Source organism: Spermophilus citellus (assembly GCF_964194105.1).
Source record: "Spermophilus citellus genome assembly, chromosome: 6".
Classification (NCBI taxonomy): domain Eukaryota; kingdom Metazoa; phylum Chordata; class Mammalia; order Rodentia; family Sciuridae; genus Spermophilus; species Spermophilus citellus.
In genome coordinates this window covers 160,638,590-160,662,961 of record NC_138187.1, presented here as the reverse complement: position 1 = coordinate 160,662,961, position 24,372 = coordinate 160,638,590, and the positions used below count along the sequence as shown (strand labels likewise).

At 46.2% G+C, this 24,372-nt stretch overlaps 1 protein-coding gene across 1 annotated transcript; it reads left to right on the top strand.

Annotated features, from left to right (window-relative positions):
* The first annotated feature begins 1,018 nt into the window (after positions 1–1,018).
* Positions 1,019–23,530, top strand: FMO2 (flavin containing dimethylaniline monoxygenase 2). Its single transcript, XM_081298154.1, has 9 exons — positions 1,019–1,152; positions 1,497–1,633; positions 10,006–10,194; positions 13,212–13,374; positions 14,664–14,806; positions 17,807–18,006; positions 19,188–19,543; positions 21,118–21,190; positions 22,147–23,530. The coding sequence occupies exons 2-9, from the start codon at positions 1,502–1,504 to the stop codon at positions 22,487–22,489; spliced, it is 1,599 nt and encodes a 532-aa protein (XP_081154280.1). The 5' UTR covers positions 1,019–1,152; positions 1,497–1,501; the 3' UTR covers positions 22,490–23,530.
* The last annotated feature ends 842 nt before the right edge of the window (positions 23,531–24,372 follow it).

The following is a 24,372-nucleotide window of genomic DNA, read 5'->3' as shown; positions in this document are numbered from 1 at the left end:
TTCCTCTCCACCTACTGCTTATTTATGTTGTCGGTGGCTGCTCTCTCCACTAGAAAGCAAGGTCCACGGGGGCAGGGGTTTGCCCTTTTGTTCGTGGCTGTAGCTGCAGCACTTGGACAGCGACTGGCACCTAGGAAGTGTTGATATTTATCTAAGGGATTTATACCAACAGCTCAGGTGCTTGGAGCCACTGGTCCTGCTGGGCTGCAGAGGGGAGTCCGTTAGCTTCATCATTTCCACCACATCCGAGGTACCCGAGGGCTCTACAACCCCCTGCCTTAGTTTTCTAATGTTAATGCTAATAACCGAGAGTGTAAGCAAAAGGAAGTTATCCAGTTCTCCATCAAGCCAAAAAGAAGGGTGTGGGTGGGAAGAGCTTAGAAATCCCAAGAGCTTCACGTAAGCAGCGTTCACCCAACCAGAGAAACCTGGGTAAGATGTGGGTCTGAGCACGGCGAGCAAGCAAGGCACAGGCTACCACAGCATGCTGGGACCCCGAAGTCACCAAGTCTAAAAACCAGGCCAGAACAAGAACGTCAATTCCAGGAGATCAGGGACACAATCTGTCTGCCCACCCAGGCACAGTGATGTGCCAGAAAAGGTGCCTCACGTGCAGAAATGAGACTCAGTCAGGAGAGGCTGTGCCATCAGCCAAATGGAAGTCACACGCCATTAGCAACACACCCACATGTTCAAGGTTATTGGTGGTGAAAAAACCAAGTTGGAAATCAAACTTGGAGTGCCATCCCATTTTGTGTGTGTGTGTGTGTGTGTGTGTGTGTGTGTGTGTGTATATATATATAAGCAGGTGGAAGAACATATCAAAATGGGTACTTAGGGATGGTTTTAACTTATTTTTATTTATCCATTTTTATCAACTCAATGCACGTTTGTTACACCCATGATAAGATGAACTTCTGAACCACCTGCATGGCGTGCCAAGTATGTGCCTTGGTCCTCCGTCACTACCTGGCTGGAGCACTGAGCCTCTTGTTTAGCCCCAGGACTCCTTGGAGCTTCAGCTGGCAGAGTGCTGGGGGAGGAGCAGGAAGCTCCTCCCGCTTCCCACAGCACCTCTGCCTCTTAAGACTGTCTCCAGCCGCACACAATGGGGAGAACTCTGCTCTCAGAGGGGCAGTGCTCAAAGACAAGGTAAGCGTGACAGCCAGGAGCAGAGAAGGAAGGGCTCAGGACCCGGAGGGACCCCACCGAGCTTGGCTCACCTCACACACTGCCTTACTGAATACTTTGGCTTTGTTAAAGGGCTTGTTTTTAATGTTAAACCGAGACTCATAAACAAGGTCTGCAAGCGAGTCCAAGACAATTCAGCATCTCTCAAGGGGAAAAGGAGACTAGGATTTGACCAGCGAGGCGTTTCATTCAATTAGTGCTGCTTACTGAGTTACCATGAGACTGTTTAAATCCAGCTACCTGACCACACCACAGGGACTCTCTCGCCTGTGTTAAGCAATAATGACCCGTCAACTCCTTGACAGGACACATGGCAAAGAAGGTGGCAGTGATTGGAGCCGGGGTCAGCGGCCTGGTCTCACTGAAGTGCTGTGTGGACGAGGGGCTGGAGCCCACTTGCTTTGAGAGGACAGAAGACATTGGAGGGCTGTGGAGGTTCAAGGTAAGTGAGGTTTCCTTGCATCTTGACTGGGTGGTGCTGCTATTTCAGGGTGAATCATAGCTACTTGTGGCCCTATGCAGGGATTTCAGGGGCGACTTTGATCCAGTTCTCTTGTTACATATCTAGAGCTGTTCAGGAACCTGAGTCCCAGGCTGGCATCTCTGCCCAGGTCAACACTAGGCTAGCCCAGGTGCCAACCCAGGCAGACATCCTTGGTATCCAGCCATCGTCTCGTGGCCCATATTTTTGTCATTCTCCTGTGTACTAGTTAGGGACTATACTAACGTTGGAGAACATCTTACAAAACAGCAGCAACAGGAATCTTTTCAAGGCACTATTTACTCCTTTTTCAATCACTGAGCCAAACGCTTCTTCAGAAAATGTGCCCCATCACTTCTGATATTCTCTCCCACAAATAACCACGTTTGTTTCTCCAAACTACAGATTATGTGCTAGTATAACTGCTATGAAACTCTTCATTAAATATTTGTATTATTTCAATTTTTGCTATTCACCAAGTGCCAATAGTGACACTGCTAGCCATCCTTAAGGATTTGTATTGAAATCAGAAAGGCACATGAAGTTTCATGATTATTCCTTCCCACAAGCTTTCAAAAGGTACTGACTTGCCACTTCCTTGCTGTGAGATCTTGGGCAAGTGACTGACATCCCTGTGCCTCAGTTTACATGGTTACATTGGGGATAATATCAGAGAATTATCTCACAGTGCTGCTTTGGGGATGAGGGGAGATCATATACATAAAGAACTAAGAACAGTTCCCGATTCCCCACAGAGTTCTCTGTTAGCTACTAACAGTGTCTACATACTTTATGGACTAGCAAGTGGAGAAGGAGGGAGGTTGAGTAGCTGGCCATGGCCACGCAGGTCGAGGTGTCACATTCAGTCCCAGGGAGCTGAGCACCTACTTATCACTATGCCCTAACTTGTGTTCTTGCTCAAAAAGGTTAAACCAAAATTCAAGTTCATAACTCAGGAGATGCAACCTAAGGGTTATGTATTAGGTGTATCTAACTGAGGTATCGAGACACATGAGAACATTCCAGACAGGAGCAAAATGTTCAAATCCATGCAGAGGGGAGGTAACCATGTCAACTGTGGCCATCCGGAGGGCTCTTCCTACAGGCTGACCAACTAGGGGCATGGCAAGGTCACCCGGAATATGTGCTTTGCCAATTCAAAACTCATTCCAAAGGAATGTTTCTAACATTAGACTTCTCAAATGTAATCTGGCCTGCGAAACACCTATGTGGGTTCTTAAAGACACTGATTACCGGACCTTCAGAATCAGAGTCTCCTGGGGGGGTTTAATAAGATTTCCAGTGAATCTTGTGATGAGACAAGTCTGGCAAGAGCTGCACAATATCAAGCGGGAAATATTGCTCTACAAGCACTCTCGGAGTCAGAGATCGATCCTCACATGAGACACATGGCTTTGCAGAGAGGAAAGCTGGAAAACCAGCTTGAATCACATTCATTTCTTACAAACTGGTCATTAGTCTATTATAGCTGGTCCTGAGAGGGTGATATAAAATGCTGGTCATTTCTGTTGTGATTAAAGACATACTACCTCTCTGCAGGGGAAACAGTAATCAAAACTTCACAGGCTGTACCCCGGGCCCTCCTTGCAAGGATCTTTCCGGAGACTGACTGCCAAGGGGGCCACTTGGCCACTGGCAAGCCCCCTGCTCACGGGGAAACGCCTCTTCACAACTCTACCACCCAAAATCTTTTCTGTTTCCCATTTACTTACTGATGCATTATAATTCCACATCATGGCACCCATTGTTACACATGTGTGCTGCACACAATATAATCTATCCCTTTTGTTCCCCGCCACCTCTCCTTTCCCTCCTCTTCCCTCCCTTTAGACCTCTACCCCATTCTACTATCTCCCTTCTATTTTCATGAGATCCCTCCACATCCAAAATTGGTTTATAAATGAGTTTTTCACTAATTTCTCTGTTTACACACAATCCTTTGGAGATCACTTAAAACATGTAGTGGTGACAGTTTAAAAAAAAAAAAATGTAAAATCCTTGTCCCAAGCCCAGCTTTGGTGCTGAATTCTACTAGAAGTTTCTCCAGCGCCCCCTAGTGTCATCTTGGGAGGACAGGCAGGGCGGAGATCATGCTCTAGCACTTTTCCCAGCACAGAAGCACTCAGCATGCATCTCTCTTCACTATGCCCGTGGGAAGGAGGTCTTGGGATTGTCTTCACTGATATCTGAACCAGAAATTCAGGATGGAGATAAATAACAGCCAGGGGAACATAATAGATGCAAAAGAACACAAACGAAGGTCTGAGCCTTTGCATTTAACAACCTCACTGAGGTACGGAGAGAGCCATTAGCCTTCTCTGCCTATGCCCAATGCCTTGTAGTCATGGGGAGGTAACCAATGCACCCGGCTTTCCTGTTACGCACAGGCCTCCCCTCTCCCAGGGCATGTGCCCAGCTATTTCAATTAATTTTCACATAACAATCTCTAGATGTCTCCGTCTCTTTCCTCTAGAGTCGATCTGAAATATCACTTTGTCTCTTAAAACATGACTCCACCAAGGTCTAATATTTCAAATAAATTTATTTTCTCCAAAGACATTTTTCAGGGTCAAAGAGATGCTGGGCATGCCTCAGACAGTAAAAAGTGAATCAGACACCAGCACGGTCCTCAGCACATTTGTGATCATCTGGCCTGACGTTGTACACAGCCCGCACAGCGGCCTCCACTAAGGCAGGTCAAGGTTCCTTGGCTTTGACGGCATTCAAGAAATGAAAGCTTACATTGGTAGAATTATTTTCACATGCATTATCTCATTTTATACTTGCAATAACCTTCAACATTATCTATAACTATCAACCCCATTTAACCATAAGGAAGTCAAGGTGAAGAGTCTTGCCCATATGACTAAGCAGTGACAGTTCTCAGAAGAAGCCACAGAACTGAGAATACGCACATGTGGTCCTCCACGGCACTGCTTCTCTCATCACGTGACTCACGCTGATTTGGGGATCTGTTAAAACCCCAGGGTCTTGTCCATTTGAGCAACTGATGATCCAAGTCACTATTATCCTGTTCTTGTGTGGCTCATTGCTCTACCCCTACTTAGAAGAATTCTCATTCGTGTGTATTAAACATTAGTTGGTTTGATCCTTGGTTGAGAAAAGTCTATCTGACATCAATCATTTGTCATCACTGTCTGCCTCCCTGCTCTGGGTCTTCTCAACTTTGACGATCTGCGTTTGTGTCCGTGGAAGTTATTGATTAGAATGTAGATCATGGAAGGATAAAAATGAGAAGCGGTTACCTGGGCCAGCACCCGGTGGGACTTGCTGACCTCAGTATGCACTCCACCTGCTTTCCTCCTCCTCAAAGCCTTTCCTGTTTTAGTTGGCATGTGATTGTTAGCTGCATCTGTTCACTGAAGAGTAGTGTCTTATCTGGATGAGTTTAGAGCAAAGCGCCATCTCCTTAATAGAAGACATAACAACAGCCTGACCCTCATTTTTCTTGCAGAGGTTCTCCTAGATAAATTTATCACATCATAATTCACTATAACGGATTTTGGCACTCTGCTGCCCATTTGACAGAACCAAATTTAATATGTTAAAACGTATAACTCTCCAGGCAATCAAACGTGCAATATAATGATCCCATAGTTCTGTTTACCAGCGGTCTAAGATATAAGTTAATTTTTCCTAACATGTTTAAAGAACAATAGAATAGAATAAAATTTATAGTATACTATAAATAAATAAATAATGTTTTATAACAGAACAAAGTTTATAGTGTACTATCAGCAAAACTAGTGAATGCCTATTTTTATTGTTAAGTCCTTTATGCAATGATAGAAAAGGCTCCTGGTTAGCATGACTCATTCAATAAACGTATTGACTGAAGCCTCCTATACTCCAGACTCATACCAAGTGCTAAAAATACAGAGACGTACTGTCCTCACTGTCAAGGAGCTTGTACCTCAGGAAGGAATACAAAAGAAAATCTCTTTCAGAGTGTAATTTTATAAGGGCTAACACGCTGACTGCTATTGGAATCACAGAGCCTCACCCGGTAGGAATCAGACTTCCATGAGGTGTGATGCTGTTATGTCTTGACAATAACTAGGGATGGGGTCTGTGAACATGCAGATAGAGAGTCTCAGGCAGAGCTAACAGCATATGCAGAAGTATGGAAGCTTGAGAGACCTGAGTCTTAGAAGACACAGAGTCACAGCACAGCTGGAATGAAGGAGGCAGGTGGAGGAGTGACAACTTTTGAGGCTCCAGAGAATGGACAGGGTCCGTCATGAGGAGACTGTGTCCCTTGTAAATACCTGAGTCGGGAAGTTGCATGAGAAAACTCCGAATGATCAAGGCCAGTGATTCAAAGAGATGCCAGCCCAGTGGAAAGACGGGAGCATGCAGGGATGCTAGATGGCTCCCTGACTCCTCTGCACATCTGAGTAGCGAGGGAGCTCTTCCAAAACACAGGCATTTCGGCACAATTCAGACCTACTCAAACTTGGTGTTTTTCAGAGCTCCCGAATCCTCTAGGGTAACTGGCCCACCAATGCTTTTGGAAACCATAGTTTTGTGTTCAGTTGTCAGACAAAGAAGTAAAAAGTTTCAAACATATTCATGTAGTACAGTAGATGGATGTAAGATCCATCCCAAAGAGTGAAAAGATAGAATGATAGAAAGTTTTCAAAGAAAAGTAATTTTATTATTTCTAACTTTGTAGAATAACTATCCATCATGGGAGCAAAGTACTGATTGGTAAAGTCAATATGACGATGTTTCACAAAAAAAAAAAAGGACTAATGTGTAGGTTTTTGTAATTCATCTTCATAACAAGCGAATCTAATTTTGCTTTATAAGTTTGCTCTCTTGAGTAGCTTATATATATTCTACTTTGAATCTTACTTAGTTTTGACAACCTTTCTATTTTCATAAAGTCAAAAATACTTTAATCTAGTCCATGATCAAAGATGAAAAATCCAGGGCTATGATTGTGGCTCACTGGTAGAGTACTCTCCAAGCATGTGCAAGGCACTGGGTCCGATCCTCAGCACCACATAAAAATAAATAAAATAAAGGTATGTGTCAACTACAACTAAAAATATGTGTATTTTAAAAAGATGACAAATCCCAAATCACTGTTACCTGAACTAATTTAGTTTTAAAATACAGTTTTCTGACATTCTGAAAATTTCGAACGAGGAAAATCCTCATATGACCATTTGTCTCAACCAAGTAAACTGCAGCAAATTTGACCCATAAGCAAATCCAGTCTCTGTGTGCATTAATATCATCTTTAGGAAGTGCTTGTATTTTAAGTAAACAAGTAAGTTCATTTATCTGTTTTGGAATCTGTATCTCCCTGTCCTTGTCTTGGTTGACCCCAAAGCCTCTCTTCTCTTAGTTTCTTCACTGTCATGTCCCCAAAGCCCTAATGCATTTAATTCCATAGACTAATAAGCTCCATACAAACCATAGATGTTTGCATCTTACCCCTAAGTTGAAACTCGAGGCTTGCGCAGAATAAACACTTGATATGTATCTGTTTATGAAGTCAGTATTAATCATCTTCCTTTTCTCCTGGGAAAACAACACCCATTTTACCTAGGTTTATTCAAACACATCTATTTCATCCAACTAAATGTAGGAAGAAATAACATTTTAAAAAATTCTTTTTTATATATATTTTGTTTTGGGGGGGTGCTGGGGATAGGACCCGGGGCTTCATACACGCTGGGCAAGTGCTTTTACCATTTTATTACACCCCCAGCCCAACAAACTTTTTTAAACTACTGTCTACCAATGAACACAACTATAAAGATCTTCAGATAAGAATCCTAATATCATCATCAATTGCTGATAAACTGCACAAGCACGACTCATGAAGGTGAGCCTTGCCATGGGCTCAGGCACCAGAACACGATCTCACCACTCAAGTTCCCTTAAAACTGGCCTGACGAAAATCCACCACATTTTAAAGCCAATTCATTGAGTCTTAAAAACAAACAACTAACATCCTGGCTATAGCTTAACAGTCTAGTTTGACTGATTTTAATCTATGGTTTCTTTTAAAAGTTTACTCTAGTGGTATATAATAATAGCAAAAGAGGCAAACACTGACTGAGGACACATCCTGAGCCAGGCATTGTGATGAGTGCCTTATTGTGCTGGAGTTATCAGTGAGTCCCACTGTGCAGGGAACAATGAGGAGACTGGCTTATGTAATTGTCCCTGATCACCAAACCATTAGAGGTGGTGGAATTGGGATGTCAGCCCAGTCCCTCTGATTCCAGAAAGCTTTACTGATCACTCTGTGCTACTCACAAAATTATCTGGTCTGATCTTACAAATACTCTTTTTTTTTCTTAATGAAATATTTCCTATTCTGAGCACTTGATTGGATAAGAAGCTCAGGCACTCAGTCTTGTCAAGGACCTTGTGTTCAGTCAAAAACCAGTTTGGCTTTAGTATTATGAAATTTGAAGCTAGTATTTGAAAAATAAAATATCATTGTTTATTTATCCAGTTTAGATCATTGTATCCCTGCATCGGGCAGAAGCCCCTCCATATTCTATCACAAACCCCCTTAGGATTCCGATACTTGCTTACAGTTAGCAATCACGTCACAGTCAACTCTGACCTCCCAGGAAACTGGCCTGCCCTGACTAGCTGTTCCCAAGCCATGTGCAATCGTGACAGGCATGGTCCAAGTTTTGATTCTGTCCAGGAAAATTAAATACACACCCATGAAAAAAGACCTACGGTAAGTCAGAGGGGTGGAATGATCATGAGTGGGTGAGAAGGCAGAGAGAGGAAGGAGGGCAGAAGACGTTTAGGAACAGCCTCTATTTAGCAAGGATCCTACATCATTTAGCTTTGGCACCCATATTGGTGCTGCTAACCCCTGAAATTAGGACACAGTGAAGTCTAGGACACAGAGGGAGCTTTTCACTTAGGAGACAAGATCCTACAAGTGTACTCTTTTGAACTCTCTGAGATCAAGTTTAACCTCTGAACAGAAAATACTAGAAATCTCAGGTTGGTGACGCGAATGCACCCGTGCAGTTATTGGTACCCGTCAGGGCAGCGACCCTGGTGGACTTCCGTGCTGCGGTGAGCAGTGAGCCGTGACTGACGACTGTCTGAAGCCTTGGCTTCCTCACTCAGGATGACCACCGCTGCTGTGCACTGCTGCAGCCCTGTGCACATAAGAGGGGGCTGGAACTCGGGGCACTCACTGGTCCCGACTCAAAACAGTCTGAAGGAGGTGAATTCAAGCTCACATTTAACTCTAGAGACCAACACCCTTCTGCTAGTCCAGACTAACCTCCACCTAAAGATCAGGCAGGAAAGAAATGTTCTGTGAGAACAAGGATGAGAAAGAACATGCACAACTGATCTGGGGTGGAGCTGGACTAGAGGTGAATCTTGGCTTTCCTTTGTCACACGCTGTGGAAGACCCTCTGGGGCTGTCTCAGGAAGTCTGTCACTTCTTTCGGTTGGTGAATTCCTACAGGCTTTCCTTGATGCTGAACCGAATCAGCGAGTGCTATTGCTCTGCGTTACGCCTCAGTCTGTGCATCCTCAGAACACATATTGGGCTGTTCTTGGGTAGCATCATTTAAATTTCCTAATAAAGCCTCTTTGACCACACAGTGATTTCACAGACTTTGAATCACCATGCTCAGCTCTTTTCAGATTCCCCATGCAGGGCATTCTGCAGAGCACTATTTGTAGGAGAAATCAGACTCAACCATATGGTTGCTTCAGGTTTTGCCAAAGCACATTTGCTGACATCAGAAATCAGGTTTAAGGTTGGATCGGTGTCAGCGCTCGTCACCTTTATCACTCTAGGAAGGGAAAGTTGCATAAAGCACAAAGTGAAGGCAGGCAGGCAGATACAAAGCCAGATGTGAAAACTCCCCATTCTCAAATGTACTCATTTTACTTCAAACTCTCTGTCTTGTTCTCTGTCCAATGTCCCAGCGTGTCGTAGTCCCTAAAGATGGAAGGGGTGTGTGAAGCCTCTTGAGGGCAAATTTAAGCAGTTAACTGGTTCCCAGAAGATGACATTAAATAGGTAGAGACTTGGGACACTAAATATCCTGCAATGTGCCAAATAAATGGTCCCTGCCACACCCATCAACAGCATCCCATTCAGCAAAGCTGGCAAACGCACACAGGTCCCAGCACAGGAACACACTGCACCTCTCCATCCATGCATTCTAATCCTGCTGCCACATTACAGAGTCACTTGGCACAGGAGTGTGAGAAAGGTGGGACACCAAGGGATTGCTCCAGTACATGACCACCCCTAATTATTTCACTCCCTCCTTCAGGAAAACGTAGAAGATGGCCGAGCAAGTATCTACCGATCCGTCATCACCAACACCAGCAAGGAAATGTCCTGTTTCAGTGACTTTCCTATGCCTGAAGATTTCCCAAACTTCCTACATAATTCCAAACTTCTGGAATATTTCAGGATTTTTGCCAAAAAGTTTGATCTTCTAAAATACATCCAATTCCAGGTATTGTATTTTTGGGGAAATGAGTTTCTCTACGTTAGTTCAGTTCACTTTTAAATAAAAAAGTTATCCTGATGATAGAAGAAATTGTGAATAAACTCTCTTTGTTAAAAGGTTAGAGCATGATACTAATCCCCCCAAACAGTGTGATTGCTCCTGCCTGGTCATGTAGATCGTTTACATTAACAGAAGAAAATCAACTGTTAAAATTGAACATTTAATGATGATAATATTAATGGTAAAACTGCATTTAAACTATATCCATTATCATTGAATGTCCCTAGCTTATTTCCCTTGAGAGGATATATGAAGAAAATCAGATTACTTTTTTTAACATCTCTATAATGGGATTTTTTGATATGTGTTAAATAAACTTGCTACTCTCCCTTCACCTCAGAAGCCTGTGGGAACTATCCCTGCTAATTTCACAACCTCCAGCAACACAGAGATGGCAGATCATTTCGAAATACATTTGGAATCATCTTTTCCTTTGCTTTCTCAAAAACAAATAATCAACAGCAATAACCAAACATTGTCATTCAACACACTGCCTTGTTATCATTAACATATTCTCTGAGAACTAGTAACTATATAGAAAATGAATTTTAAATTATTGAATATGAATTTTAAATTATATTTCAGATAAATACTGTTAGGCATATTTGTTTTGATACATCTCATTTTCTTAGTAATTCTACTTTTACATGTACCAAGCTTGTATCATATTAGTTTTTAATTATTAATTTTTATGGAAGTCTATATTCGTAAACACTGTTAAAATGTGCAGTTTTACCTAATATAGTTTATCCCGATTCCTGGTACTTTTATCTTGTGAATGGCTGGTTCTTTAAAACAGAAGCTTAATGGTAGGTCTTTGTACATCTAGCTATCAATCTAGGTAACAAACCTACAGCCCTCCTGTAAAATGTAGTTTATACTCTCTGTTCTTCTAAAGATCATGTTAAAGTTACAAGGGAGCCGTTTCTCCTGTTTATTATGTTACTGCTGCCATTGTTTTCTGGAGGGTGGGGATTTCCTTTTACTGGTCTCCGTGCTGATTAAGTCATAGATGTTAGGACTTGATTCAAGAAACAGTAGATAATAGGGCTGACAGTTCAGAGATAGTAAAACGAATGCTGCATGAAAACCATCTTGCCTTTCATTGATGTTTATTCACATTGTAGTCTATGCTGCATCAAGAATTAATAAAGTGAATGTCACCTCATTTAAAAAAAAAAAAAAGGCCAGGTGCAGAGGTGCACAACTGTAATCCCAGCAACTCAGGAAGCTTACAAGTTTCAAGCCAGCCTCAGGAAATTAGCAAGATCTGGTTTCAAAATTTAAAAAATAAATAAATAAAAGGATTGGGAGGGCTGGGATTGAGGCTCAGCAGTAGAGCGCTTGCCTTGCACTTGTGAGGCACTGGGTTCGATCCTCAGCAAAACATAAAAATAAACAAAACAAATAAGGGTACTGTGTCCATCTGCAAATATATATATGGATGGGGGATATAACTCAGTGGTAAAGCGTCCCTGGTACCAAAAAAAATTAAAAATAAAAATAGAAGAAGTAGGTGAACTGTGCAAGGCTCTACTGAGTGGCAACGTAACCTGCACCAGCTTCTCAACTGCAGATGAAACCACGCAGAGAGCTTGTTCAAGTGCAGACTCTGGTTAAACAGGCTTCCAATGACAACTCAGAGTCTGCACGTCCTTCAGGCTCCTGGGTGACCTAAAGGCCCTGGTCCTTAGATCACACCTGGAATAGCAAGGATTCACAGTGCTTGGTTAATGGGCAACTCTGAGCTACAAATCTGAGAGCTTCTCTCAGCTGCTGTCTACCCACGTATTGTGAAGCTCTTTCACATGTTTTCCATCCATGTCACCTACCCATTTTTAAATTGAGATAGCTTTAAAAGTCACCAAACTGGTATTTTGAAAAATGTCAAATTTTTTAAAAAACAATATTGTGCTAATCAACTTCAGAGAAAGAAAGGTTTATTTTGGCTCGTGGTTTTGGAAGCCTCAGTGATGTTCTCCTGGCCCACTGCCTTGGGCTTGTGGGGAGGCAGTAGCTGTGGAAGGGAACCCACGGTGGAGCAAGGCCGCCAATGTCATGGCATCTGGGAACAGAGACAAGAAGGGACTGAGCCCAGTGTCCCCTTCTAGGGTACACCCACAGGGTCCAGACTTCCTCTTGCTAGGCCCCACCTCTTAAATGGTCCACCACCTCCCAACAGTGCCGTGGGCTGGAGACCGAGCCCTTGGTGAGTGGGCCTCTGGGGGACACTTACCCAAGTCATAGTATGTACAGAGGAGACTCAGATACTTGAAAGCAAGAGTTACAGCATGTCATTCCTCTAGACGTGTGGCAAGCTTTGCTTCCATTTGTTTCTTAAATACCTCCGGCATGAAACACTTAGGAACACTTTTTTAAACTACTAGACTTCCAGACAATGGGCTTGTTAAAAACAATTAGTGAAGCAGTAAATTATTTCAAGCAGATGACATCCTGAGCTGCGTAGCTAACATGTCACACCCTCAACAATGATGAACTTTAACAATGCCACTCGATGGAGGGCTGACAACCTGCCAAGCTCTCTGCTGCGTGCTCCACGTGAGACATCTCTGCTCCCGCAGAGCCCCCACACAGGGGCACCCTAAGTGCATCTTGACAAATGCTCGCTGTGGGGCACTTGAATGGCATGAGCAGACTTGCCTTCCTTCTCTTTTCTCCCTCAAGTCCTCACTCAGCATGGCCCCCTCAGCACAGGGCCCCCACTGCAGAGTCAGGCCTGGTGCGCAGAGCAGCACATCCCCAGCGCGGCCCGTCAGAGAATGGGAGGGGCACACTTGGCACTCTTCGCCTCAGGGGCCTGCAGGGATGGGCGCTTCGGGGGCTTGGAGGAGAACTAATGGGGGTTCTGCATCACACTCCACCCACCCCCACTCCCAGGCCCCGGGAAGCCCACGCCAAGCCTGAGCCTTTCTCAAATGACGTCTCCTCTGTGTTTGCTCCAGACGACCGTCCTCCATGTGAAAAGACGCCCAGATTTCTCATCCTCTGGCCAGTGGGAGGTTGTCACCCAGAGCGCTGGCAAGGAGCAAAGCGCCATTTTTGATGCAGTCATGGTTTGCAGTGGCCATCACATCCTGCCCCACATGCCCCTGCAGTCCTTTCCAGGTGAGGCCGGGGGATTCGAAGTGGGGAGCAGGTGTCCTGGATTGCTGCCAGGGCTGGGGGAATGGAAAGACTGGGAGGGAGCTGGAAAGATCAGACTCCAAACACCATCCGTGTATCAACCTCTTTGGGTCTCATCACACTGATGTCCTCTAAAGTCACAAGGCTTTCCAGAGAATTCTCACACACACTGGCTCTGCGCAGAAGAGGCCCTGTTAGCCCTGTGCCTGCCAAACGCAGATGAGTCCGTTGTATCTCTGGAGCCCAAGCCTCAGAGCCATGCCCAGTCAGCAGTCCAGAGAGAGGGCCTGGGACTCAGTGCTGCCACAGCACGGTGACGGGGAGGAGGGCAGGAGAGGGGCACTGCCGCTGTCTGTCCTGAGGCTGCCCAAGCCCTCCCTTGCAGGAAGACCTGGAATGCAGTGGTCCTCCTGCCCCCTCAGACTCCGAGGCTGAGGCAGGCTTGCTCAGGGCACTTAACAGGCCATCACGCTTGGGCCCTCCTGTCCAAAGCAATGGAACCTAAACAGAATCACCTGGCAGACTGAGAAACACACCCTAGGATTTCTGATCCCATATACCTGGCAGGAAGCTAAGAATCTGCAGTTCTAATAAGTTCCCAGGTGATCCTGACATTGCTGGCCATGGCCCCCATTTTAAGAACCAAGGTATAATGGTTCTTGCAAGTAACAACACAACCAAAGGCAAGTACTTCAATAAAGTCATGTGTTCCTGGGAAGAGTGACCCGGGTGACCAGGAAAGCACACGGAGATGCTTATCTGCAATCAACCACCAACAGGTTACCGACTTACTCAGTTGCATTCCTTCTATATGCCTGGGTTTGAGCTTATTTTAGTTTTCATTTGCATTTGCAAAATTAGAATAATAAATGTATTCTAATTATTATACAATTATAATAATATCATTTCATAATGTGTTTAAAATATATTTAAAAGAATATCTGCCGTATGATACAGAGGTGTCCCTAGAGAGTCCAGAATCAAATCATGGGTCGTCAGAAGCCAGCATCTCACTTGCTCTGTTCATCAAACATATTTTTTGTCTGGTAAATACATGTGCTGCAGCCTCTTGTTTCAACCTCTCCCTGTACCTTCCTGATTTCCACTCTGAGTTTCCTAGCTGACCTGTGCTGTAACTCCTGTGAGAGGGGATAAAGGAAAATGAGTGACTGACCCCAAAAGGGCAAACCAACAATGCCATTTCACTGAAATTAGCCTGACACCCTTGCACCCTTGGACATTCACAGCCTTCTCTCCTCTTCCCCCTGAAGGTGTCGAGAGGTTCCAAGGCCAGTATCTCCATAGCCGGCAATACAAGCGCCCAGTTGGATTTGAGGGCAAACGCATCCTGGTGATTGGAATAGGAAACTCGGCTTCGGACATTGCTGTTGAGCTGAGCAAGGAGGCTGCGCAGGTGCGATGCTCTCTGCTGACCTGGTACCCTGGGGAGAAGAGGGGGGACAGGCACACTGGCACATCCCAGCTGCAAAATCAGTCATTACTCGCCAGTTGGTTGGGTTGCCCAGTATGGTACCTCCCCGATCTGCCCCTAACCAGCCACACGTCACTTCTAGGCTGTGGCTCCCTCATTTGTAAAAGGAGAAGTTTCCACTAGATGATTTTCAGTATAAGAGACCTAGTTTCTCCCAAGGGGGCTTACTGAGAAGCTGACCTGTTCATATTTGGGGACTGCCTTTTAGAAATTCAGGGTATTTGAAATATAGATAATGCTCAGTTGCACAAATACCAGGAAAGAAAGAGCGAATAGACAGCCAGCCACCTACCCGGGATGGGAGCTGTTCATGTGCTCTCCAAAACTCCCACACACTCAGGAAGGACACCAGCCGACCACCAGTCAAGTATCACCAGATGTGGTCAACAGATGGCATTTAAATAAATGGCAGAAAATAAATCCCTTCTAGAAGGACAGACCCAGGCAAAGATGAGGACAGCTAAGGGTTCTCCCTCCAGTGTCCACTCCCGACAGGGCCTGGAGCCGGAGCCCAGTCACCCTACCGTGGGCTCCTCTGCTGCTGTCTCTGGCTGCACAGGCAGCCACAGCCTTGTCTTTTTGTCCTGTAAAACTTTCCTGTCCTGAGTCTTATACATTGAGCGCTTGAGATGCCCAGTAGCAAATGTGATAAATACACATGGTGTTTCCCCAGAAGGTTAATGAAAGGGTTACACTGGGACCTTTCAGAGTCACTTGTCACTCAGAATTGTTCAGTGCCAACCTAGGGACACAGCAGGTTACTAAAACCAGAAAAGGACTTATTAGACCCAAGTGTGAAAAGAAATTAGCTTTCACTTTTCAAAGCTTTAAGACCTCAGTATAAAGAACAAGTGTGAAGGCAGTAACTATCAAAGCTCAAGCAGAGCAGGGGTGTGGGGCCACCTGCCCGATGCCCTCGTACTGGGGACACCTATATGGCAGGAGGAAGGGCATGTGACTGGGTGAGATGAAGACAGCTGAGCTGACGTCGCCATCCATCAAGCAAAATCCACCCTCGACCACTGCAGGGCATCAGGACAGGGCTTTGGGCTTAGGACGGATGCTCCAAAGATACCAAGTCCTGGACTGCAAGAGCCAGTCCTTCACAGGGGTCATGCCATGCACAAGGCCTGCTTGTGATGCCAGATTCAATACTAAGAAACCACCTTGGCCATATTTGTGAGCTTAATAGCTCATTCTTCTTTCCCCAGCCTCCTCAATACTAATTAATCACATAAATCTGTACTTATGAAACCTCTATTCAGAATAATGCCTTCTCAAATCTCCTGGGAAAAGACTTACCAGAGGTCTTACGAGAGCTGTGTACACAGGAGACAGAACCAGGTGCAACTGCAGAACTTAAATTACAGCTGAATGACCAAGATCCTGAGTGAGCCCTGCTCTTTTAAAAGAAGGTCACATTCACAGGATCCAGCCCCATGGCCAGAGCCCAGAAGCCCCACTCAGGACACTGTGGGATGGGGCTGGTCATCCATGCATTCCCTCTAAACTCCAAAATTCTGCCCTCCATCCTGAAGCACATCTCAGAGAGATCAGCCTGAGCCGGACCCCAACTGCATGTGCTCCAGGAGTGGTGGGGCCGGCCAGCTCTGACCCCGAGGCAGTAGGTAGGATCTCAGCAGGAAGGAGCAAAGAGAACAGGCAGGACATCTGGTATGAATCAGGGACCAACCCCAAGGGAGAACTGGGGTGGTAAGTGGAGGAGACACTGAAGGACAGTGTCTAGTACCTAACGAAAGTCCTGCCAAGTCAGCCTAGGAGCAAGACTGACGCCGAGACCACCCAGAGACCAACAGACCAACAGTGTTTTGTGGGGGTGCTCCCCCAGCCTAAGGATTGAAGCCCTTGCCACAAACTGTATCTCCAAATTCAAGCTCAGTCCAGATGTGAGTCACTGTAGGAAACCAGCCCCTCCAGCCTGAATTTACAAAATGGGAACAGCCAGCAGTGCTTACGGCTCGCCAGGCAGTACCTGAAATACTTAACACGTAGCACCTCGTTTAATCTGAATGATACCCCCATTTTAGAGAGAGAGACACAGAGGCACAAAGAGGTTGAAATAACTCACTCAGGACTACACAACTGCCTAAGCAGTGGGTCTGGGATTCAAATCCAGGCAGTCTGGATCCAGAGTCCATGATCTTAACTTCTTAAGTGAATCATTTATCAAGGACAGCCTTAAACCCTAGAACTCAAATGGACAAGTGAAAATCTGAGACAAGCAGTTCTAACGTGCACTTGGAGATTGGGAGAGTAACCGTCAGCAAGGAAAACACTTATATTTGAAAAGAGATTTAAGTACACGTTTTGAAAACAAGGGAAATCCTAGTACACAAGGTAAAGAATACATCTGAACGGGAACCCAGGGGTGTACTTGAAGAGAAACAGAACCGCAGCATCAGTTCAGAGTTTTCGACCTTTAAAACCCAGCGTGGAAGGCAGTTTCCCTCACTGCGCTCCCTCCGGGGGGTGCAGACCCCGCGTTTGCCTGTGCAGTCATCAGGCTGTGGCCACACATTTCCAAGGGTTGTAAACATTCACCTGGACCATGAAAGAAATGGGGGAGGGTGGGCCAGGCGAGTGGATCTACTGGGAGCAGAAAACCACTCTGTAGACACAGCAGAGATGGCGGACCTGACCTCTGGTATTACCCAGAGATATTCTCACGTGTCCACGCAGTCCTCAGGAGGTGTCGAAGCCATTGGTCCCCCATTGGCTGACAGTGAAACTAGAAGGACTTCACTTTGAGGCAATGTCCCCTCACAACAGACTTGATCTTCACGACAGAATCCAGGGAATTCTGGGGCCATACGCATTAGATCACCTACCCAGTAGGTTCCTCCCAGGGGTACAGTGCTCTGTACCGCGTTCCATTTAAACTGCACTCCTTTTATTTCCCAGGTATTTATCAGCACCAGAAAAGGCTCCTGGGTCTTGAGCCGGATCTCTGAAGATGGTTATCCTTGGGACTCTGTGTTCCACACTAGATTCAGCTCCATGCTCCGGAATGTTCTGCCACGGGCCATTGTCAAATGGATGTTGGAGCAACAGATGAATCGGTGGTTCAACCACGAAAATTATGGTCTTCAGCCTCAAAACAAGTAGAGTCATTTTGCTTTTCAATGATTTGGTGCATCGGTAAGCTAGGTTGTCTGAAGAGGACCCTCTTTACAAAGATCCATGTTGCTAACAGGGTAGGTAGTCTGAGCCACAACCTAACAGTACGTGCAGCATACGGGTTCTGCAGTGAGAACGCCAAACTTGTTCCCTATATCTTAAAAAATATATTTCAGAAGATTACGTAGGCGTGTCAGACGCTGCTCCAAAAGCAGAATTGGGGCTTATGGGAAGAACTTTCTAGCACTGAAGAAGGCTACTTCAAGAGACCCCAGCCTTTTTTCCAAGGGACGAGGCGGGAAGCACATAGCTCCCCCTCTGATTAGCTCGGCCAGGGTGGTGCACCCCAAGGGCTCTCCCACCGGCAGCTTTTGAGGACAGATTCCTTTCTCTTTACCAAAGGACAAATATTAGTCGATCTCAGATATATACATCAGTGATATCGTAAGCACAAGCAAACATTATGGGTGTTTATTTTTCTTTAGTGGATAAGAGACTCGTTCCATTTAAAAAAAATATATAGAGATCTTAATAAACACCAGGCAACTGCTGTACTGAGGCCTGACACAAGTGCATGTGCTGTCGCACTTAAAAAAAAAAAAGAAAGAAAATGGTTCTCAGATCTACATAAAGAAAAAAATAGAACTCCAGAAATAGTTCAGTCCACCATCCCGTTACCACAAAGAGCGTCCATGGATACTCAGGATCAACCAATATCCCCAGACCTATCTTACATGTTGATTCTCACACGGATCCCCCAGCAGGTTTCATTACTAATTAAGTGAAGTTTTCTCTTCCTTTCTTCTGGCCAGGTAGGAATTAAATGAAAAGGCAAAATAAAGCTGACAACAAAAAACTCAGAAGCACCGATTGGATAATGGTCCCCAGCCCTCCCGGGACTGACCGAGTGCTGGTTGTGTCTAAGCCCCGGGGGAGGGGGGCCTTCTCTTTTACCCACTTCACCTACATGTTTTCCTTTCTTTATTGAAGGGAGGGATTTGGGGACTGAGAATGAAGTCAGGCCGAGGCGGGTCAACTAGTCAGGTTAGAGTCGCGGATACCTGAGAAACCCCTTTGTTTTCAGAGCTGCCACCCCCAAATGCCAAGGGGGCCCAAGGTGGCTCAGTGAAAGGTCGTCCTGAGTGTTTTCTTCTGTGTGTCCCAGGTACCTTCTGAAGGAACCCATCCTGAATGATGATCTCCCGAGCCGCATACTCTACGGAGCTGTCAAGGTGAAACCCAGGGTGACGGAGCTCACCGAGACCTCTGCCATTTTTGAGGATGAGACGGTAGAAGAGGACATCGATGTCATTGTCTTCGCCACAGGATACACCTTCGCTTTCCCTTTCCTGGAAGAGTCCCTCGTCAAGGTGGAGGACAGCAGGGTCTCGCTGTATAAACACATGTTCCCCCCGCAGCTGGAGAAGGCCACCCTGGCGTGCATAGGTCTCATCCAGCCCCTGGGGTCCATCTTCCCGACCGTTGAGCTGCAGGCACGCTGGGCGACACGCGTTTTCAAAGGTGAGTGGGCAGCTTGCCCTCCTACAGCCCTGCAGAGGTGCCGACTAAAGGCTTCTCCCGGGCCCGGGGCCAGCTCTCACCCTCCTCGGCAGGTGATTCCCCCCTGCCTCTGGGGTTCAACTCTGCAACAGAAAACTCACTGAACACCTGTGCTGGGACCTGGGGGCACAGAAAGAAACCTAAACAAATCCTTTTAACATTGTACAGCAAATGCCTCGGTATAGGAACACACGAGAGCTATGGCGTGGGACAAGGAGGGCATCCGGCCCAGGACAACTTCCTGGGTGGCTGCATTTCTAGGGCAGAAAAGGAACCACCTGAGAAAGCACAAAGGTCCATGCACCTGGCGAGCTGCCAGCTCCTCGGCATTCCCAGAGCATGTGGGTGAGGTGGAGAGGGATGGGAGCAACCTTGGGGAAGGTGACGGGGACAGGAAGCAAAACTGCACCATGCTGAGGGTCCTGGATTGCAAAGTGTAAATTGGTTCTTCCCAAATCTGGCTGCATGTAAAATTGTCTGGTGGACACTTCTGGACCCTTACTGATTAAGTCTGGCCTGCGATTAAGCCTTAGATAGCTCTTCAGCCAGAGACAACAGTGGAGAGGTATAAGCAAGGAACAGGCATCAGCAGATTTGCACTTAAGGTAGATTATTCCAGCAGAGGTGCGGAATAGAGAAAAGAAAGGGGGGAGAATGGGGGCCTCCGAGCCCAGCAAGAAGGCCCCTGCAATCGTCTCTGCTGATACACAATGTGCCCGGGCCAGAGCACAAAGCAGAGAAGAGGACAGGAATGTGTGAAATCACTCAGGATAAAACCAGCAGGATGAAGGGTGGTTCAACAGGGGGAGAGAAGGAACCAAGGCAGGCTTGCAGAATCCAGCCCTGGAACCTGGGTGGACAGAGTGCTGGGAACAGATGGACAGCCAGAGTGGATGCGAGTCTGGACAGGAGGGCTTCAAGGACGAGCTCAGTTCTGACTTCCGGAACCTGAGGGTCAGATGGCTGGCCACGAGCAGGGTCTTGACCGTTTCTCAGTACCTGTGAGGCTCAGAGGACACCTGTGGACGGCGGGGGGTGGAATCACAAGCCCACAGTGAGGAGTCCTGCCCTGATGTACCTTCCCTGCCCACTGCCCTTCATTAGTGGGGGCCACTCTCATCTCTCACCAGCCTGGGTTTGGTGGCCATTTCCTGGTCTCTCAACCTGTAGGCTCACCTCCCTTCAGCCTTTTCCCCCAATACAGCACCAGATGGATCTTTCCAAAGGCAAGTCTGACGTGGTCCCAGTGTCCTCTCTCCCCCAGAACAGAGCCCATGCCCCTCGGCCGGGTTCCAGCTCCTCAGACGGGCTTACTGTCCCCATCTCTTCTCGGAGCCTCTGCCCCTTGGTCCACGCTGACTGTGTGGCAGGAGAGCGTCACACAGAAGGCCCCAGCAGCCCCGGCCCTGAGTTCGGCTACACAGCAGCCCTGTCTGGTTGATGAAATGGCCCGAAGCGGATTTTTGAACCAACTGCTAGACAGAGCGAGGATGCTGAATCGTGCCCATGACTCAAACCAAACTTCTGTTTTCTAGGCTTGTGCAGCTTGCCCACAGAGAAGGCCATGATGGAGGACATCGTCACAAGGAATGAAAGAAGGATTGACCTGTAAGCATGTGTTAAAAAAATGTTTACATAGGCCAGTGTTTCTCAAAGTATGGCGATCTGACCACCTACAAAAGCCACCTAGCTGAGAAAAGTGCGTATTGCTGGGTTGCAACCCAGTCCAGCCAGCTCAGAAGCTCTGTGGATGAGACTGGGAATTTGCAGTTTTGTTCTTCCTAGAAGATTGTTGGACATACTACTTTGAGAACCAATTACTTAGAAATTTTGCCAAATCAGAACATTGTCCTTAGAGTAATTTTGTTTCAGTTTTATATGACGAGCATGTGAGATTCCAGATCTTCTCAGGCCACCCACACCCCAGTGAGAGAGGGAATGAGATGGAGCAGTGGTGTGACAGTAGCCTGAAGATCTCCTGAAAGTTAGTTGGGGGTACCCATCAAAATAAATCCGGAAAGGATTTTGGTGTGACGAACCAAGGATTAGTCATTTTTGTTGAGGTGGAATGGGATTCAACAGCAATGGAGTATCCTGGGAAAGTTGTCTCGGGGGTCTTACGTCTGATTTAAGGGGTTATCTCCTTCTCTAACATTTATTGAGCATCTACTACATGCCAGCCAGACTTCTGGGTACATTAGTAACTTAACAAGCAAATATCAAGCGTCTTGGCTTTTGCATGTGTCGTACATGACTGCAGCAACCCTGACTGGTGCATCCTTGCCTGGAGACTCACAACTGCTCAAAAAACACTAAACGAGAGTCTCAGTCACCCTCGTCAGCTTCCCCGAGTCCCCGGGGATTCTTGATTGTTGAGTTATGGCTCACTCTCCATCTGAGCTAAGGGTTTCCTCCCAGGATAAACTCCCACTTTCCACCCAGACTCATTCAAAGCTCATGCATCCTCCACTCACCCTCCATCCTTTCAGCAGCTAGTGGATGCCGCGTATTCCCGTGTGACCTGGAACTCATGTGAATCTGTCCTTTTCCCCTTCTTCATTAAGGTTTGGAACCAGCCAGAGCCAGATACTGCAGACCAATTACGTCGACTACCTGGACGAGCTGGCCTCAGAGATAGGTGCGAAGCCAGACTTGGTCTCCCTTTTCTTCCAAGACCCCAAGCTGGCGCTGAAACTCTATTTCGGGCCCTGCAACTCCTACCAGTACCGCCTGACTGGGCCTGGGCAGTGGGAAGGAGCCAGGAGGGCCATCCTCACCCAGAAGCAAAGGATCCTGAAGCCCCTGAAGACCCGGTCTCTGAAGGCCTCATCCCCTCACCCCACCTCCCTCCTGCTGACCGTGATGGGGCTTCTGGCCATCGTCACGGCCCTGTTTTTCCACATTTAGTGGTTCTGATCTGTGCCCAAGACCACACAGCAGGGTTGAGATGGAGCTCAAATCTCAGCCCAGGTTTGTTGGCTCTATCATCTTGTCAGTCAGTGCCTCTTAAAGGAAACCAAGACTAAAAGGAAATATCATCATATTCTAAATGTTAGAGTCAGGAGGAACAAGTTAGTGGGGTAACTGTGGGGAATTAGGAGAATTAGGTCTATACCTAAAACAAGATCGTGGCATGAAATCTCTTTCCCATTCCACCTTCTCCTCAAGTTCACCAGGCTCCAAAAAGTACCATAAAATACCACTGATCCCCAGGTAGTTAGAGTCACGAGCCTTGGGGAAGAAATGGTAGAAATTACACAAGCGGAAAGCAGCTTGCTGGCTTAAATAACTGAAAAACGTAAACTGTGGTCAACACTTATAGCTCCTGCACAGCGCACTTGACCATGTTCCGACGCGGGCTCTTTTTGGTACCAAAGTTCTCAGATACTAGGTTGTGCTCAAAAATGCTGGAGGAAACAATGAGAGGAGAGACAGAAAAGCACACGATGCTCAGAGAGACCTTGAGCCTCAAATTGAAAGCTAAACCAACAGCCTATCCCCTGCATTTGATAGCAAAACTGCTACAAAAATGTTCAAAACAGAGCATTCCATGACAGCTAGCTAGAGTGTTTCCCATAGACCAGAAACTGTGCTGTGTGCACAGCTTATGTATTGCTTTATTTAACTCTCACCACAATTCGAGGTAGGGACAGCTATTCTACCCATTTACAGATGATAAAACTAAGACTCAGAGCAGTTATAAAACCTGCCCAAGACCACACAGCTGGGCTTGAGATGGAGCTCAAATCGCAGCCCAGGTTTGTTGGGCTTTCCACTGAAGATCCTGTTCTCAGTCCAGAATATGCTTTTTACAAAAATCTGATGAAGGACTTATCAATATTTAATGCTGTTTATTATACTATCCATGTTAGTTTGGGGGACCTTTTCATGGACAACAGTACTCTCCCCTTGCAGATATGATCAGATTAATCTTATTTACAATGTTTAGTTTATGTTTCAGGTAAATCAAGAAAGCATTCGAGTATATTTTAAAAGAACAAATTTTTAAAAGGCATTTAAAGGAATTTACTGTAAAAGATCCTATGAAAAAGTAGGAATCAGTGAAGAGAAGGAAAAGTGCGTCTCACAGGTCGATGGAAAGCTTGGTGATGGCTGAGCCTTGAGCCTGGCGCTGACCTCACAGGTCACCAAGACAACATGCTGAATCGCACAGAACCCTTGGCACCCGATAAGAGGAAGCCATCCATTAGTTAGGGGAGACAGACATTTCCTTGGAACTGAAGCTAAAAGACACACAATCAGTTCAGGGTTAATGAACATTGAGCAACACGGCAAACATTGAGCCAGGGAACCTTCGCTCTAGCGGCTCTTTCATGAACTGTGCTTTGGCAGATAAGCAGAGCCAGGAGCCCAGACCACGAGAGGGCAAAGGGCAGACGTGTTGAAGACTCGGGCAAATCTCTTCTCTTTATTCCTCCAGAACTTTGTGGACACTGTTCTTGATTTTGGCCTGTGTTTCTCTCTGAAGGGCCTGCAACCACGTGAAGGGAGCCTCCATCAGCGGAAACTTTCCTTCACATTCATTGAAGTCACACCGGCATTGACACCCGATTTTTTTTCATGGCTCTTATGAGCAAATTCCTTTTTTTAATCACAAATGGTGTATATATGTAGCTCTGGATTAAAAACAGATTACTTTGCCGATTATTAAAGGCAAATACGCCTTAATAGCAAAGGTCAGCAACTGCCGCCCGGGGGGCCCCCAGCCCACCACCTGGGTTGGCACGCGGTTTCACTGGCGCACGGCCCACCTATTCAGTTATTGTCTG

Excerpts from the sequence above, each read along its gene's own strand:
- FMO2 (XM_081298154.1), top strand. The coding sequence starts at position 1,502 with ATGGCAAAGAAGGTGGCAGTGATTGGAGCCGGGGTCAGCGGCCTGGTC. Across the intron at positions 10,195-13,211 it reads TAAAATACATCCAATTCCAG|ACGACCGTCCTCCATGTGAA; the intron begins GTATTGTATTTT and ends TGTTTGCTCCAG. Across the intron at positions 14,807-17,806 it reads TGAGCAAGGAGGCTGCGCAG|GTATTTATCAGCACCAGAAA; the intron begins GTGCGATGCTCT and ends TTTATTTCCCAG.